General features: G+C 45.2%; 1 protein-coding gene across 1 annotated transcript in view; it reads right to left on the bottom strand.

Annotated features, from left to right (window-relative positions):
- LRIG1 (leucine rich repeats and immunoglobulin like domains 1) overlaps positions 1–16,398 on the bottom strand; it is a 90,656-nt gene that overhangs the window by 37,248 nt on the left and 37,010 nt on the right. Inside the window, exon 3 of the mRNA XM_084269697.1 lies at positions 12,821–12,895. Coding sequence (XP_084125823.1) covers positions 12,821–12,895 — 75 coding nt within the window. The remainder of the gene's footprint in view (positions 1–12,820; positions 12,896–16,398) is intronic.

The following is a 16,398-nucleotide window of genomic DNA, read 5'->3' as shown; positions in this document are numbered from 1 at the left end:
CAAGACCTTCCCTGAAAGTCTGAACTGTTTTAAGTGCCTAACTCATGCTTCCCAGCTGCTCTGGGAAAGCCCTGCTAGCTGTCTGACACTGCACAATCACAGCAGCCTTCCAAGGATAACCCAGGAGACCGAAGCTTTTGTACCATTACAAGAACACACATTTTTACCCAACACAATGTGTGTTCTATCTGCTTATGGGAAGAGTCCTGCTGTCCTTTCAGAGTAAGGCTGCATGCGGTATTGTCTGGGCAGGAAGCAAGGATGCATAGGAGCAGCCCCCACTCCTCTCAGATGCTCTGAATCACTCCTTCCCTGAGGAATCCTGGCGGATTCCCAGGCTGCTGCAGATACAGCTTTGTTTGTTCAGGTGCTGGCTGCATGCACAAGAGCAGAGCAGCGGCAGGCCAAGCAGCCACCGCATTGTAGGGTCAGGCACACACAAAAAAAAGCCTGGACAAAAACCCTCAAAGAAAAATCACCCCTAAACCAACTTATTATATATATATTTTTACAGGTATCTACCTTTTCCTTAGAGCTGTACATGCTCTGCCCAAGCCTGTATGTGAGCACCTTGCCTCTCCCTACTCCTCCTTCAGAAGACAGTAAACAAAGTGTGATCACTTTTTACTGTTTTCATTTAAAGCTGTCATAGGTAGGTGTAAAGCAAGAACAGGCTGACATAGCTAGATCAACTATATCAAACCATGGCAGAGTGTCTAAAGACATTTCCTCCATCTGCTGTACATCATCTTCAAAACTGATGCCTTTCAGGAGGTTTTCACACATCAGGTTATGTTCTTGCTTTGTGCTGGTGGCTTAGGTTAGCCAGCTGCCCATAGCTGTGCACAGGCTGGGACAGACAGAGGCTCAAGAAAAAGTGGGTTTATTATTTTAATTTTTTTTTTTAAATATGAGGAAGAAAACACAAACAAACTTTGGTGGTGAAGTGACTGCACTTCTGTTCCAGGTCATTGACATCTGGAGTCAGAAAGCAGCCTGGGAGATGAGATTTGCTTATTCATCCATTTGGACCTTGGAGCAGCAGCCACCTGCAAGTCAAGCCAGTGGCACTGCAAAGGGCTGGGTTATGAACTTCTTATTCCCACAAGCTAACTATTACTCACACAAATAGTTCCACTGCAGTCAACAGAACTATCCATGTGAGACCAGTGTGACTCAAGGGCTGTGTTTTCACTATCCAGTAAAGGCAAACCTGTGGCCACCCATAGGGCCAAACTCATCTGCCTCTCGGTGATGGACTGCAACTGTCAACCCTGGTGCAGTCCAAGCATGGCCTCTGAGCATCCTAGGGCCCTGGATACCTCAACTCAGGCAGATGTTACCCTCCTGCCAGCCATGCTCCCACAGCTCTCCTGTGAGGCAGCCACAAGGGCAAGAGTTAGGCAGAGATCAAGAACACACTTTAGAAACTGGCTTTCAGAGCAGCTAGACAGAATCAAGGGCCTGGATTTGCTGAGTATTCATTAAGCACTTTTGTTGGGTTCAGTATGAACTACATGAAGGAAAACCTTTCTTCTAACATCACCAAAAAAAGCCACATCCAGTGAGATACATTCTCTCCTGATATTTGTGCACCAGCAATGTTTATGTAAACTTTGACTTGTTAGATGGCCTTTTGCTGTGTGTTAGATCCACTGAGGTAAGTGATGTAATTTTTAAAAGCTCTGCCCCTCACTTTGATCTGCATTTACTCTCAAGTAGATTTTTTTTTTCCTGACTTGCCACCATATGATTTTGGATATTTTTTGCAGTATACAACTTCCTAAGCCTCTGGCATTCAATCCCATCTAGCAAAGTAAAATGTGTGCAACAGCCAGGATTGCAAGCTAGTCACCTTTAAAACAGAGGCTGTCTTATCTCTTCAACAGACTGCACGACCTGTTATGTCAACAGCACATTAAGATTCATGAAGACAAGAGTCTGGCATGGGCACAGTCTACCCCCATCAGTTGCAGGGTGGTTCCAAGAGGACCAGCATCTCTGTTCTCTTCTGGTTACACTGGATGTTACATGACAATTGTACCACATGTTTTCACAAAGGGCACAGAGCCATAAAACAACTCTGCAAAGCATCTTTTATTGTCTGCCACAGCCTCTCTGTAAGGAGCTTTCCTGAACCTTTATATATAAACCCAGTATCAGAGCACAAGCTTGCCTCCCTGGGTGCAGCTCCACTTCAAAACACCTCAGCAATTATCTTCAGAGTCCCAGTGTTCATCCCTCAATGGGATGATGGTCCTGCCAAGGCTGGGACCAGGGATTTTCAGCAGGGGCTGCTCAACTTGTAATGCAGTCAGACATAACCCACTGACAATAATCAGTGCTGGTTTTCAAACAGCCCATTTGTGAACACTCATTGCTCTCCCAGTCTTTCACCCCCTTGTCCTCCAGCTCAGAGCCCAAACCACTGCTTGTCACCATCCATCTTCCCACATTCCCTGACCTCAGACTGGAGCAAGCACTGAGAACGGCTGCAAAGGACAGGAGAGGCCCTGCAGATGCTGAACTCTAAGCAGGAAGAGAGAGATCCTCTGGGACTAGAAGGAAGAGTGTCGTGCAAGGTGAACAGCAGTTTTCATACAAGAATGCAGGAAACCACATGGTTCCACACCAGCTGCTGAATGGGGTCGTGAGACTCACCAGAGCCTCCCTGTAGGAAAGCCTGCATCAGTATCTGAGAGGGGTCATTCAGTTGCCAGCAGATGACAGTCAGGCCAGTGTTTCTATGTTCTCCATATTATGCCTTTGTTCTGGTACCCTCTTGCTATGCAACTGGCTTTTCCTTTTCCACTTTCACCTCGAAGGCTTTCTTCCACTGATGTTACCCACCAGCCACACTTCATTTTCTATCACAAATTAAATGCACAAACCAGTCCTTAAAGCAAAGTGCCCAACTTCACCCCCACTGGTTTGCTGCACTCCACAACCCCACACTTGCACAGCACCCAGCCCAAGTCAGGGCTGCTGCCAGCTTCCCCCACATCCTTATCACTGGCCTCAAAGAGTCAGGTTTGTGAGGAGGAGGAACAGATACCAAGATCAGATCCAACCCAGATGTCAACTTAACTAGCCCAGAGCAAAGACTGAAAGCAGCTATGCTGTCCCACTCCCAAACAGACACAGCAGCCTCTTTTCATTTCCATGGCAGGCAAGTTTTGTGCTTCTAATCAACAAAGGCAGCATTTTCATTTGAAAGCCAATAGGGTCCAGGATCACAGGGTATGTAGACACTTTTATCCTTAAATCCCAATGCTGATTTCAGTTTCTCTTCATGTAATAAATGATCAAAGTGAAGATGATCCACCACAGCCTAGTGAATGCATGTGTTTTGTGGGTGGCTTTGTTTTGCTTTTGTCTCTCCACAGGGGATGGGGAAAATACACAAGGAGAGAAGCAATTTAAGTGCAAACCAAATGTAACGACTCTGCCTGTGATACTGAGACATTAATTCAAACTAATGCTAAGCAGACTTCTTGATAGCATGTGCTGTTTGTGTCTGAAAGCTGTGATGTGACACAGGGGCTTTTTTCACCTTTGCCATGAGTACCATAAAAATAGGTGGATTTAACCACACAAGAGCTCTGCAACCCTTATGCTTAGGCACATATATGAAGGACAACACACTTGCATAGGTCTACTCTCCAGACCAAACTCTTAAATCTCATGGGACTTCCAGCAAAAGTTGCTAAGACTTGCCCCTTGAAGGAGGCAGCAGTCAGAGAAGCACATTTTTGACTGGTCAGTCAAGCGCCTGTTAACACTTCAGAGCTGTAGATAGGCTGTCTGGTTAGTCTGTTCCAACATGACACACACTTATGCTCTGTTGAAAGGGCTTATCTGTCTTGTCAGCAAGGTCCCAGAACAGGGATAGCCTCTGGGCAGACTTTGCTGTGAGCTCTGCTCTGCTGAGACTGTTCAGCCTGCAAGAGGGTATATAGCTCCTATGTGGAAGAGCTATGGTTGGATTAGCAAAGAAAATAGCTCTTCTTAACAAGTCCAGGCACCCTATTAATATGTATGTCAAGTAGGAAGGGCTGCTTCAGGAAACGGCAGAACAAGGTGTCAAAAGGTCTATGGAACAGAAAATTTCAGTTCTGAAGTAAAAACTACCATTGTGCTAAGCCAGGCAGATGTAGAACAGTATCTGTTGAAGCCTCCCTAGAGCAGATCTAAAAATCAGTGGTATTTACCACAACCACTTTACTAGTAAATTCAAGATTCTTTAATACCACCATATACCTCATTTCCTCTTATTTTGAAAGAGAGGACAGTTGTCTCAAGAACATAATCTTGAGATAAAACACCCAAACAAACCATCATCTCTAAAATCACCAAAAGGAGTTCCTTTCCCAGGGCACCTGAGAAGTTACAGGGAGTCCAGTCCCTCTGGTCTGTTTGTGCTGATCTTCCACACAGCACGAGATCTGCAGTATATGGATTGATGGGAGAAGATAACTAAGTCTCAAAACAAGCCATTTATAGATTTTTTTTTTCTTTTGTCATCAACTCTCAGTCCTTCCCCTCTCCACAACTTATTTCTCCCTGCTCAGATCTCACCACTAAACCAGTTCTCTTTCCCCTCACACATGCCTCTTTCATTTTCCAGCTGCCTTTGCTATTTCTTCCCTGAGATGCACTTGCACATTAAACAGTCCGACAGGCAGCACATGTACTCACCCAGCCACTTATTCCCAATCAATATTCACGTGGAATTCCTGTTAACAAGCAAGAGTTATGCACACACTTGGAAGGGAGGGTGGCCTCTTAAGTGATCACTTAGATGAAGTGATCAGTCATTGCTTCCCTCATCTACCTTAATCAGCAATCAGATTCTCCACCCCACACACCCCCAGCAGGGCTGTTGCTGCAAGAGTAACATCATCACTTTTGACATCTTCTCTACTGTTCATCCCTGAAATTAATAGGGGAATTCAACATGGGTTTGAAGTCACAGAAAATCCAGCACATAGCCAGCTTTTATTCAGTTTTAAGTAAGCTTTCAAGAGACTTTTTTGCTAATCTTTTCCAACCTAGACATGGTAGGAGCACTGTTAGGGAACACTCTTTACACTAGTGCTTTCTTTGCACTGAATTCCTAATAGTGCCAGTGGAAGCAATGCTCTGAAGGTAAATAGCAAAACTGATGCTTTACTCACTGGGCTTGAATCACATGGGCAGGATTCATTTTTTAACACATCTGCTGAAACAGTTTTTGCCTTGTTATGTATGCAGAAGAACTAAAAGACACTGTTCTCAAGCCTTCAGGACACTTGAATGCAAGCAAAATTGATTTAAATATGCCCTATGTCACCATACTGTAAGAGAGTCACAACTGTACCCCCACCCTGTTCTTATTCCTCACAAGGCATCTACTTGATGCTCAGAGCAAGCACCACTGGTCTACCAACCAAGATAAACTGACAACAGGTAATAAGGTCTGACTGGGCATCTCAGTAGGGAGGAAAGCACAGAAACAGTAACACATGCTGATAGTTTTCCAATTTGGTTACAAAACTGATTCACCCAAGCTTTGGGAGACAATCCTATCCAGAAATAACAGTACTGGCTTTTATGGCAGCTGCAACTCTTACTTTTACTCACCACTAAGCAAACTAAACTGCCATTACTAGCAGTTTTTAGGCAGGAAACTCCAAGATGCTAAAAAAACCACTTTCAACTCAGCAAGCTATTTATGTTTGAAATCTGCTCAGCCTGTGAAGGCTAACAAAGGAATTGCTTTTGTAGACATGTGCTTTAGTTGCCATATGCCATTAAATGAGACAGGGAATCTACCACAGACAATAATAGTAACAAGTTTGGGCTATTCTAAGGCTCAAATATGAGGCTGTTTTTCATATTGACCTTAACAAAAGATCATGGTCACAAATGACCCCAACAACTAATCCTGGTATGTGCAGAGGGACAGAACTTGGGAACCATCTTTTGCATTGTACATGGCACACACCTGCCCTTGGACCACACACCAGAAGATGCTTCACCTTCAAGAGGTACATTTGCCCTAGGGCAATACTTGCTCTTCCTCAGAGGAATTTACTTGGTCTTGGGATGTAATGAATGTGTGGGAGAAAAAATGCAGATACTGTCCCAGCATTCCATCTCCTAATCTGCTCTGTCCCACAAGACCACTTTTGTCCTCTCCTTTCTCCAGGAGAACTGCTACCCTAGCATGCCCTGCTGAACAGCACACAGATGTCAGAGCAGATCTACCTGCAGAAGCAGCAGCCATGGCTGCACAAAACTGTTATCCTCACCAGTAAATACATAATGAAGTAGCCTCAAGGGGTAACTGGTATTCTGTGAGCTGCCACCAACTTTCACTATCTCTTTCCTCTGGCTAATTTTCACACTACTTTCTACGTGCCCAGATTGCTTTCTGATGCTCTTTTGTTCAGCTGAGGACTGTGTGCTTTATTACTGCTGCTTTTCTAGAAGAAAGGATTACTCATTTCCCTGGAATAGCCTCAGATCCTTTGCCATTTCCATGTGCTCACATTATATCTGAAAGCTTGAAGAGGACATGCAAATGATTAGGCCAGTTCCAACAGCCCAAAAGCAAAGTCAAAACAGCAAAGTCTCTTCTGGTGCTTGGGAGCACATGATTAATGAGAATTTCCTCCACTGGGAAAGGCTCTTGCAGGCTTTGGCCTCAAAAACTAGCAGACTTTACGCACCACAGCCTTGCTATGAACTTTGAGGAAAACAAACAGGAGAGGTGGGTTTCACAATCTCTTATTCCTGTACATTGCTTGCATACTCAACAGCCTGGCTGCCAGCATTCTTTCTGTTTGCTTCTCCACATCAATATATTCACGTTCAAAAACAGAAGCTGAGCAGCACAGCCTGTAGCAGGGACCAAATCCTCAGCAAGCTACTCCTTCTCCAGCCTCTAAGGAGATGTCCCCGAGTAAGCACTGGAGAATCGGTGCCCACAGACATTATGCCACACAAGAACTGATGCAAGCAGGGACCAGGGGGGCATCTGCTCCCACTGATGAGCCTACACCTACATATACCACTTCACCTTACTAGAAAAAGCCTTTTTTTTGTGTAAGCAATTGCACAGCAGGCAGAGCTGTTTTCTGAGCTGCCCAAGACACATCCTGCACATGAGCAGAGCCTGCTGACTTCAACTGGACCCTGTGCACGGCTGCCTCTGAGTCATCTGGATTTTATGCTTACAAGTACAAAACTCCTTGCTGTGACCCAGATGGAATTAACAGAGTATTCCCCTTATTTCTAATCATTAGATCATCCTATTTTAGCTCCAGCAAAGATGACTTGCAGACTAAGTCTCTTGGGGGTCAAGGCGGTTGTTTTGTTTGTACAGCAATTAGCACACCAGGATCCCAGGCCACAAGTGGCTCCCAAGGCTACATCCATGCTATTGGGTTCACTCAAACCTCAATTCTTCATTTAAGCCCAAGTTTCCCAACTACCAACACTGCCTACAGAGATTCCTGGCCTAACCAGGAACACAAAGTGAGCTCACACCTCATGGGGAGACCAGCTCAGGCTGTCCTCTGTAGCACAGATGCAGCAGTTTTGAGCTCTTTCCTCTAACAGGGGTCACGCAGAGAGGTGCATGGACTAATGCTGCAGTTCTCCTGATACTCAGCTGACTCTTTGCCATCTTCACTTAAAAAGCAATGACAAAGTGAATTCACAGATCTCAACATCACCACCTCAGCTCCCAGGAAGAGCTTGCAGAAGTCAAGTTGTGATAGCTGGATTACACTGGAATCACCATAGCACAGTGACTGCTAGCATTGCTTCAGCTAATGTGGCAAGACACATCTGTCTCAGGTGAAAGCAAACCAGAAGCTCAAAGAATCTAATGGACCACATCACATGGGCCTTTAGAGAGACTCTGCAAACCCTGTCTGACAACACTACTGAAGCAGAGCTATAGTAATAGCTGCTCTCCCAAATCTTCACCAAGGAACCACGAGGTAACAGGCCCAGGAGGACAACAGATAGTACAATCCTGATTCTGCCACGTTAGGGTTCTCCACGACCAGTCAACTCTAATCCAGTACAAAGGTCTAATGATACAACGAAAATGAAAGTCAGTGGCAGACAAGAAACGAGGGTCAAATTACTAACAATGTGACTAATTTCACTAGAATTATAATGAAAACCCCAACACTTAATGGAAAAGCTCTCCAAGAAACCACGCAAGTCAAATGGAAGCATTACTCTTGGTGCAGAAATTTCTAGCTGCAGTCTTTGACCCTTCTACCTTCATCATCCAGATGGAATACCATGGAGTACCCTCCTATTCATGAGTGCCATGCTCCCCAGTCAGCACCCATCCCTTCAAGCAGACCTAGCATGTTCCCTGCCACTCTCAGTTTCTAACTCTCCATGTATTTAGTTTTCAAATTTTACATAATATATTTTGCCTGTGGCACAGTAGATCACTTACCCCTCTCCTATTAGCCCTCCCTGTTTAATTACAGTTTAATGTGAATTGATCTTTACATTAATGAGCCTGTAAAGAAGATTGATTTTCTTCAAGAGACTTTTATGCTCAGTTTGGCAGCAGAGCAGTCCTATTGATTTCGTTTTCCCCAGTAAATACACTGCAGAGTGTCACTGCCTCCTCTGTGAATCAGCTAATCCTATTTCACACTCTTTTGCTCCAAAAATCCCTACTCTGACTTCCTTGTTATCTGTGCTTATTCAGAGTAAGATCATGGGGCCAAAGCATCTCAAACAGCTTTGACTGTTGCTAACACACAGCTGACTGCCATGGGTCACTATCCCCTTTGTCCTAAATGGTTGAGGGCTTAACAGACTTACAGTGAGAGAAATGAAAGTTATTTTTAAGTGTTTAATCTGTTAGCTTCCTTAATTCCTAGTTAGCAAAGGACATGGTAGAGTGTGCTCTGTTACCACACTTGCTTCAGAGGTCTGATTAGCAGGCTGGCCATGCGTGTGCTGGCACATCCACATCACTGGACACAGACTGAATCAGGCTGGCTACCTTGGGGACCCAGGTTGATCGAATACACCTCTATCAACCCATGCAGACATCCCCAAAGCCTTCCAGGAAGCATTTACCCACATACAGGTAGACAAAGCAGTGGCAGACAATGCAGAACCAACTGCAGCTCAGGGCCTCCTCTTACTTGGCATGCTAGCAAGGCTAAGAGACTCTCCACACAAGTTAGTGAGGATGCTGGATATAAACAGACTTAGTTTTGCTGAAAATAAATGGTTTCTTCCATCTTCCCCTTCCCCAACAGATCAGGTAACAGTCCTCAAGAGCCTACAGAGTTAACACACTGAGTTGCAGCAGAACATCGGGAAGGGAAATCCTCAGCCAAGAGCATGTCAGTGAAAACATCCTGCCATCAACTCCCAAATGTCCAAGTCTAGGAACTGTACTGAAATTACAGATGTTGTGGGAATTTCAGGCAAGACTCTCCTCTCAGCTACCCCGATGTAATTTCGGAATGAATCCAGATTCTGTCTCTCCCCCTCCCAGCTGAATTTCCTGGCTTTTGTTTGTGCTAACAGATGTTTGCATTTAATGTCTGTCTTTATTTGGTAACCCATATATAGATTATTTTCCCCTTCTGTTCTATTAAAAGCCTTATCAAGTCCCTTATGTTTGTTCTTGTCGAGATGAACGACTTTGGCAGCATTTTCAACGTGCAAGGCAAACAGACTGACTCTTCAAGGAGGAGCTGCACTCATTTCATGGCAGCATATAAGTGCACAGCATGTCTGATACCTGTGTTATACCTGCACCCATCTGCAGCCTGGAACATCCAAAGGCTTACAGAAAACTTTGAGAACTCTCCCTTTGACATTCTCATGTGTTTCCATTGGTACCTAACTGGTCCACACACACATAGGGTCAAGCAAGTTTTGGGTGATGAAGACAGGTATGGGAAACACCCCCAAAAGGAGGAATGCAAAGCAATCAAGCTTATTAAACAACCTTTACAGATGATTTTGGTGTGGCAGTGTGGCAGGCTTCTTTCTCCCAGCCCAGAAGAGTCTTTTCCCCACTTAAAGTAGATGAAGTAACTAATTCAAAAGAGCCGTTTTGAGTGACAAACACACCACCCTTGCCTTGAGAATACATCCACAGCCCTTTGGAAATCCTTAGCCACACGCAATATACAAAACCTGCTTCAGAGGTTTGTGAGGTAAACACACTTCACACACTTCTAAACACTGGCAAAAAAAAAGGAAACCTATTTATTTTTCTTTAGCAGTAAGAATACACTGTAACACTATATACTTCAACATAAACCGGTTTCTCAGTACACAGCCTTCATTATGAGTCTTCACCCTGGGTTTGGTTTGGCAGCCTCCCCAATTATTACTTCACAGGTTTGAAGGCCAGAAGAAACCAGTATGACCACATAACCCAATGCCTTACATCATACAAGAGCAAAGAACTTTACCCAACAATTTGCATATCAAGCCCATTAACCCGGAGTTGAACTAGAGGACCATCTTTTAGGAAGCCATCCAATTGATTTAAGAACTTCCAAGGATGGAAAAAGCTTCACTTCCTCAGCAAATCATTCCAGTGTGAGTTAATCAACACCAATTAAAGCAGGTACTTGAAAACATCTTTCAGACTATTTCTACCTCTGATAAAAAGTAAAAGAAAATGCAAGGAGAAATAAAAAGCAGATTTCTCTGAAGTGAGCTAAACAAAGAGATCCTTCTTGCTGGGCTATGACAGCAGCATTACAAATCCCACTATCAGAGTTATTTATGTGTAGCAGCTGAGGAAAGCAATACAGATTGCTGGAAAGTGATACTAAGCAGGTCTGTTTAGAATACGGTTCCTTTTATCATTCGGCTTTGTACCTTCCCCTTCCTTCTGCACCACTCTGAAATTTCAGAAGAGCTGTAAATCTACAGCCATCCACCAGGCATTATTCCTCCTTTCCAAACTGCTTTTTTCATTTCAGGAATTAAAAAAAAAAAAACTCCAAAGCTCCAGCAATTTGGTCCTTGGCCAACAGCTAAATTAATAGCAAAAACAACAACAGGGGCTTGTGAAGCTCAGCTCATTTAGAGAATTCATGAGAAAGAAAAGCCGATTTGGGGGGCCTAAAACTATGTCCTGGATGGTAAATCATATGCAAGCTTTCCACCCATAAATCAGATTTCTGGAGTTTTTAATCCCAATGCATAACATGCTGGGCTCTGCAGCAGCCTGGTAAGTTCAGCTCAAGTGGCAGGCAGATGGCCTCTCATGTCAGGGGATTGTGCCTTGAACAAGGGACCTGGCTGCACGGGAGTTACTGCCCTGCCCTGCAGCCAGCAGCCTCCAGATCACCATCCAGACTTCACATGTGGTCGTGCAAGTGGGGAGAGGCTGCAGCAGGAGGCGAAAATCAAACAAGCTGGTTTCACACCAACCACATGTGACAAGTTTGACAGGTCCAGTAACTGCTGAGACACAAGCCGCCCTTCCACCCAAGGAGGTGAAGTGATTACTTAGGCATTTAAGAAAGACACTTGCTAGATCCAACACTGATGATAAAGGAGCACTTTGGCTCTTCTAAGCTCTGCATGAACATGGTATACTCAAAAAACAGTGCTTTTGATCTGGGTCTCAAACAAAAGCTAAACTCACTTCACACCAGAAGCAAGAGGTGGACTTGAAGTTAAGATCCCTGAACTGAATTAAGTGAGGGAGTAGTTCAGCTTTACATATTTTAACACTGTCTAATGGAAGAGCAGGAACCATGCCAGTTCATTTCACTCCATTCTAACCTTGATTTAAGTCATAAGCATGCACTTTTAGTCAACAGATCAAGGCTGTCTCAGAGTAAGTTGGAGTCTCTTGAGCATGAGAGGCCCATCACCTTGTGGCACAGAGAGGGGCATTTTCATCTACAAGTGAAAATCCATGGCAAACACACCTGCCTACAGATGTACACCAAGAGGCCATGCACGCTGGAAACTATCCCTGGAACTGCTTAAGCATTTTGCTGGAGTCCTTATTAGCTACAACCACTTCCCCTTCCCAGGAACTTGGGAGGTATCATGCATACCTCAGCAAAATTCCTTCTTGGTGTGTATTACAAGCAGACACATGCAAAAATAATTTTAGAAATCCACTCTTAAGGTACTAAGAAGTTTGATGTTATAACTTCTTTATTCCCCCTTCAGTACTGTCCCCAACCTGAGATCCTTGATGGCAGATACACAAGGGTTCTCAGGTATCTAACACTTCTGCAGGCACCTAAACTACCAATGTTAGGAATTTCAAAGCTTCTGTAGATCTACCCTTAGAATCACCAATCATGCTTTCAAAAGAAAAAAAAGAAGAGAGATATAGAAGTTGAAAGAAACCATAAAAATGGGTCTGGAATAAGTTCCTTGAAAGACTGAAATGCAAATAGTCTCTGGCTTTAGAAGAAAAGAAGTGATCTGAATAAGGCCAAGGAAAAAAACCTACAGCAAAAAAAAGGAAAATTATATACTCAGTAACACAAATATGACATAATGGCTGAAACCCAAAGGCAGAGGAGAAAAATTTTACTCAATATGCAACTAACCTGCAGAGTTTAGTGACAGAAGTTACCACTGACCTTAAGCACAACACTAATCGAGCCCACACTCTTACAAACCATAGGACTCCAGAAGATAGTTCTTAATTTAGGTTGCCAAAAAGCCCAATAATGAAACCTGAAGTCAGCAGAAGCAGGTCTAAACAGACAAAAGATCTCTGTTGGTAGCAGCTAAGCCTAACCTACAACTATGGGGTCAAAACCTGAAAGAGGCAGCAGTGACTTACAGGTGGAGGAAGCGGACACTGGAAGCAGCCGGTCCCAGGGAAGGAATGGTGGTCAGCTCGTTGTTGTTCAGTTGCCTGCAACAAACAAAAAATAATTGTTGAAGCCAGCAGCCTAGGAACAAGCATGTGGGAGTAGGACATGGCCTCAGGGCTTCCCTATCCAACCCCCCAACTCTCCAAAAACACTGACATTTTGGCAGGGAGGCCTCCATCTCAAGCGGTTTGTCTGGGTCTCTCCAACAGACCCACCTTACACCCCCATCCTTTTAATAAATGAAAGGCACCATAACTAGTCCCACAGTATCTTCTGTATAAAGCAAGGCTGCTTCTCCTGTTCCTCCCACTCCCTCAAGTGGAGTCAGGTGCCACTGAGGAAGGCAAGGTGCCACAGCCCTCCACCAGCCTGAGTTTCCACAATCATCAGGGAGCTGAGCCCTAAATTCGAAGACTTTGCACCTACAGCAAGGAATTGAACTCACTCCCCAAGCAGCAGCACTCCCATGCCAGGGTGTGGGGACCCAGCAGGGTGCCGTGGCAGCAGGGAATGGTGGCCTCAGGCCCCCTCTCCACACTAGGCCAAGCTCTGGAAACCCGCCAAGGGCAGCCCCACAAAGCCAGCAACATACACAACAGCCTGGCACTGGGCACAGCAGTGCCACCAAAAGCAGGTGACCTGCTCTGGCCAGCCAGGGAGCACCATGCAGCCCCCCAGAGCTCATGACAGTTGCAGATGGGGCCTGCTCCTGGAAACACCAGTACAAAAATGTTGCCTTCAATGGCCTAATGTTTGAAGCACTCATCTGACTGAAAACAGATCCTTGCCATGTGACCGGCTCTTCCTTGGTTTCAATAGCCCTTGTTTGTATGGCAAATGAGTCAATTACTGTAACAGTCACTTGTTTGGCTGCTTGAAAATTACCTAATTTCTTAGCCATCTTGCTTGCTCCCCCACTGCCACACGCTGAAGCAATTAAAGCCAAGTCCCTGCCAGGCCAAGCTGGGCAGCACATGGCAGCTCCCCAGGACCCCCAACACCACCTCTGATCAGCTACAGCTTGTTCAGAGCCTCACCGGGCCTCTCCCCGCTGCCTGCCTTTAAACTGTGCCCCTTCTGCAAGGGGCTCTCTCAAAGCTCACCCCTCCTGTGCAAGCAGCAGAGCATCCTGCAGCAGGCAGGGAGCACAGTGCAGCTGAGGTGTGCTAAGCCATGGGCACAAGCTGGGGCAATCCTAAATTACAGTGTTGATTTCTTTTTCTTTCTTCCCTTTAAGAAACTATTTTTGGCAGGTGGGAGAACACAGCAATCCATCCATCCCAGAACTTCCTCCTGACTCCTGCGAGAGCAGGCAAGATATTTGATTTCATGAGGAGTTCCAGGCACCACTGGGATAAAAGCTTTTTCCTCAGTCTCAGCTCTGCCTCTGACATTATACCCATACCTTAAAATGCAAGGGGGGGGGGGGGGGGGGGGAAGAGCCAGATGCATTGCAATTCAGCAAAGCACTCCACTCTGCAACTGAAAGCTCATTGTTGCTCATATTATACCAAGGTCTTGAGCTTTCAAAGGTACAAAGCAAGCTGGAAAGAGCATCACAATGCTTGTATTTGTGCCATGCTTTCATGGACTGAGCATCTTTTTGAAAGGCAGGGGAGAAGAATTAGGCCTACCCTCCACCAGCCTGGCCCAACTCTGCTTAAGTGGCTCTGACACCAACCAGCATCTAACAGCTGGTCAAACCCTCCTGACATAAGTGTGATTTTCATCTATCAAGCCTCCTGTCAGGTCAAGAGTGATTCTCCCACCACATTCTCTCAGCTCCCAAGCACCAATTGCTGACGTAGAGGATACAGCCAAGCTTGGTATTTGTCTAGGACCTATTATCTTTCCCTTCCCACATGTAAAGGAATCAAACAACCCCAGCAGCACAACACCCCAAAACAGAATAGCCAGGCACAACAAATAAAGGCTTTCAGCCTCTTCTCTATTCCCCAGCCCTCACCTTTGGCAACACAGACCTGCTGCCTCTGGGTGCTAAGGCAGAGGAGAGGGCCACCCATTTAAAATATTTACAGTCCAGTTGCCAGGGTGGTGTTAAGCTGAAATGGAGCCGGCTCAAAAATAGCACAGCTCTCCAGAGCCTTCAGTGAGAGGCACTTTAGAAAATAAAAGGTGAGTTGTTTCGAGAGGAACTTTAGCCCAGTTACTACTACTCTGTTACAAACGAGCTTGGAAAACCTGAGAGCCATGCAGCCAACACTTTCATGGATCCCATGATCAATATGACCTGAGGAAACCCCAGAAAGGACCACAGGGTCTATTCCCACAGCAGGACCTTCCATCCCATCCTTGCAACCAAGGTATGAGAATGGATGGAACCCAAGGGGGAGTGTCATGAGAAGGAGCTAACAGGTGATGAGAGAAGGCAGATGTGTCCTGAAGGTAAGTAATTTTCCACTCCAGCCCCTACCAGCTCAGCCTCTGCCAGCACAAGGTTACTTGTTTCAGAGGAATTACAGGGGTTCATACTTTGAGACACTGAACTTCATCCAACACAGACTTAAAAGTTTAAGGGAAAAAAAACTTCTCATAAAGACCAACAACTGCACAAACAGAGGGAAAGGAAAAACTAAGGGAAATACAATTATTCCTTCACTATAATCTCACTACCACAAACGAACACCCAAGGTAAGACTATGAAATTTAAACCTTTTGGTTTGCAGATGTTTTCTTAAAATCAGAGGAAAACAAAAGGTTTTCAAAGCATATCACACTAATTCTTCACATACAAAAACACACAGAGCTTCGAGAATGCTCAGGAACCACAGGCATGGTGTTTGAAGCATCATGGGAGGCTTCAGGTCTTATCAATGAATCTATTATTTGGGGCAATTTCTTTCCCTGAGGGTGACTTGGTTTGCCCAGCACAGCACGCACAGCAAAACACTGACTCGCTCTTCAAGACATGCCACAGCATGAGGCTTATTTCATGAATGTTTGTAAAGCGCTTAAAAACCCCTCAGAAAGGAGATGCTCTGGCAGTACAGATGTGGTTCTCTTTGTGAAACGCAGTTTATTTCAGTGGTCTGTGGTTTAGCTGTTATTCAAAAGCAACCAAGATTGGTAGATAGGGCTTTTAATAGAGCTTCTCTCCCTCACACTTTCCAGAGCCTGCCTTCCAGGCTCTGCTCCAGACCTCGGCTCCCCCAGTGTCCCATTTCTGACTGCTCCCTTTCCCTCCTACTCACTCCTCTGCTGTCTCCTCTTCCCTAACCCTGCCTTTTCTGACACAGCAACCAGCTCTTATCTGCACCATTACTCTGCGGGCTGCATTACTTACCTCCCCTGAACCCTGACATCTCTTAGCAGCTGACTGTTGGGCACAGGGCTTGTCCTGCTCTCCACGCACACAGCGCTTTGTACAAGGGATCTCCCTGCCTAAGGAATGAGAAGCCAAAAGCCTTTTCCAGCCCCAGCTCCCTGAAGTCACATGCCTTCAGGCACTTCCACAAATAAAAGCTATTGCTAAGCCACAATCATGTTAGGATAATTCTAAAGCCTCATGGGATCAGGGCTGCAA

Source organism: Gallinula chloropus (genome assembly GCF_964237585.1).
Source record: "Gallinula chloropus genome assembly, chromosome: 12".
In the NCBI taxonomy this organism is placed as follows: Eukaryota; Metazoa; Chordata; class Aves; order Gruiformes; family Rallidae; genus Gallinula; species Gallinula chloropus.
The sequence above is the reverse complement of the archived record's forward strand: the minus strand, read 5'-3'. Positions and strand labels throughout refer to the sequence as shown.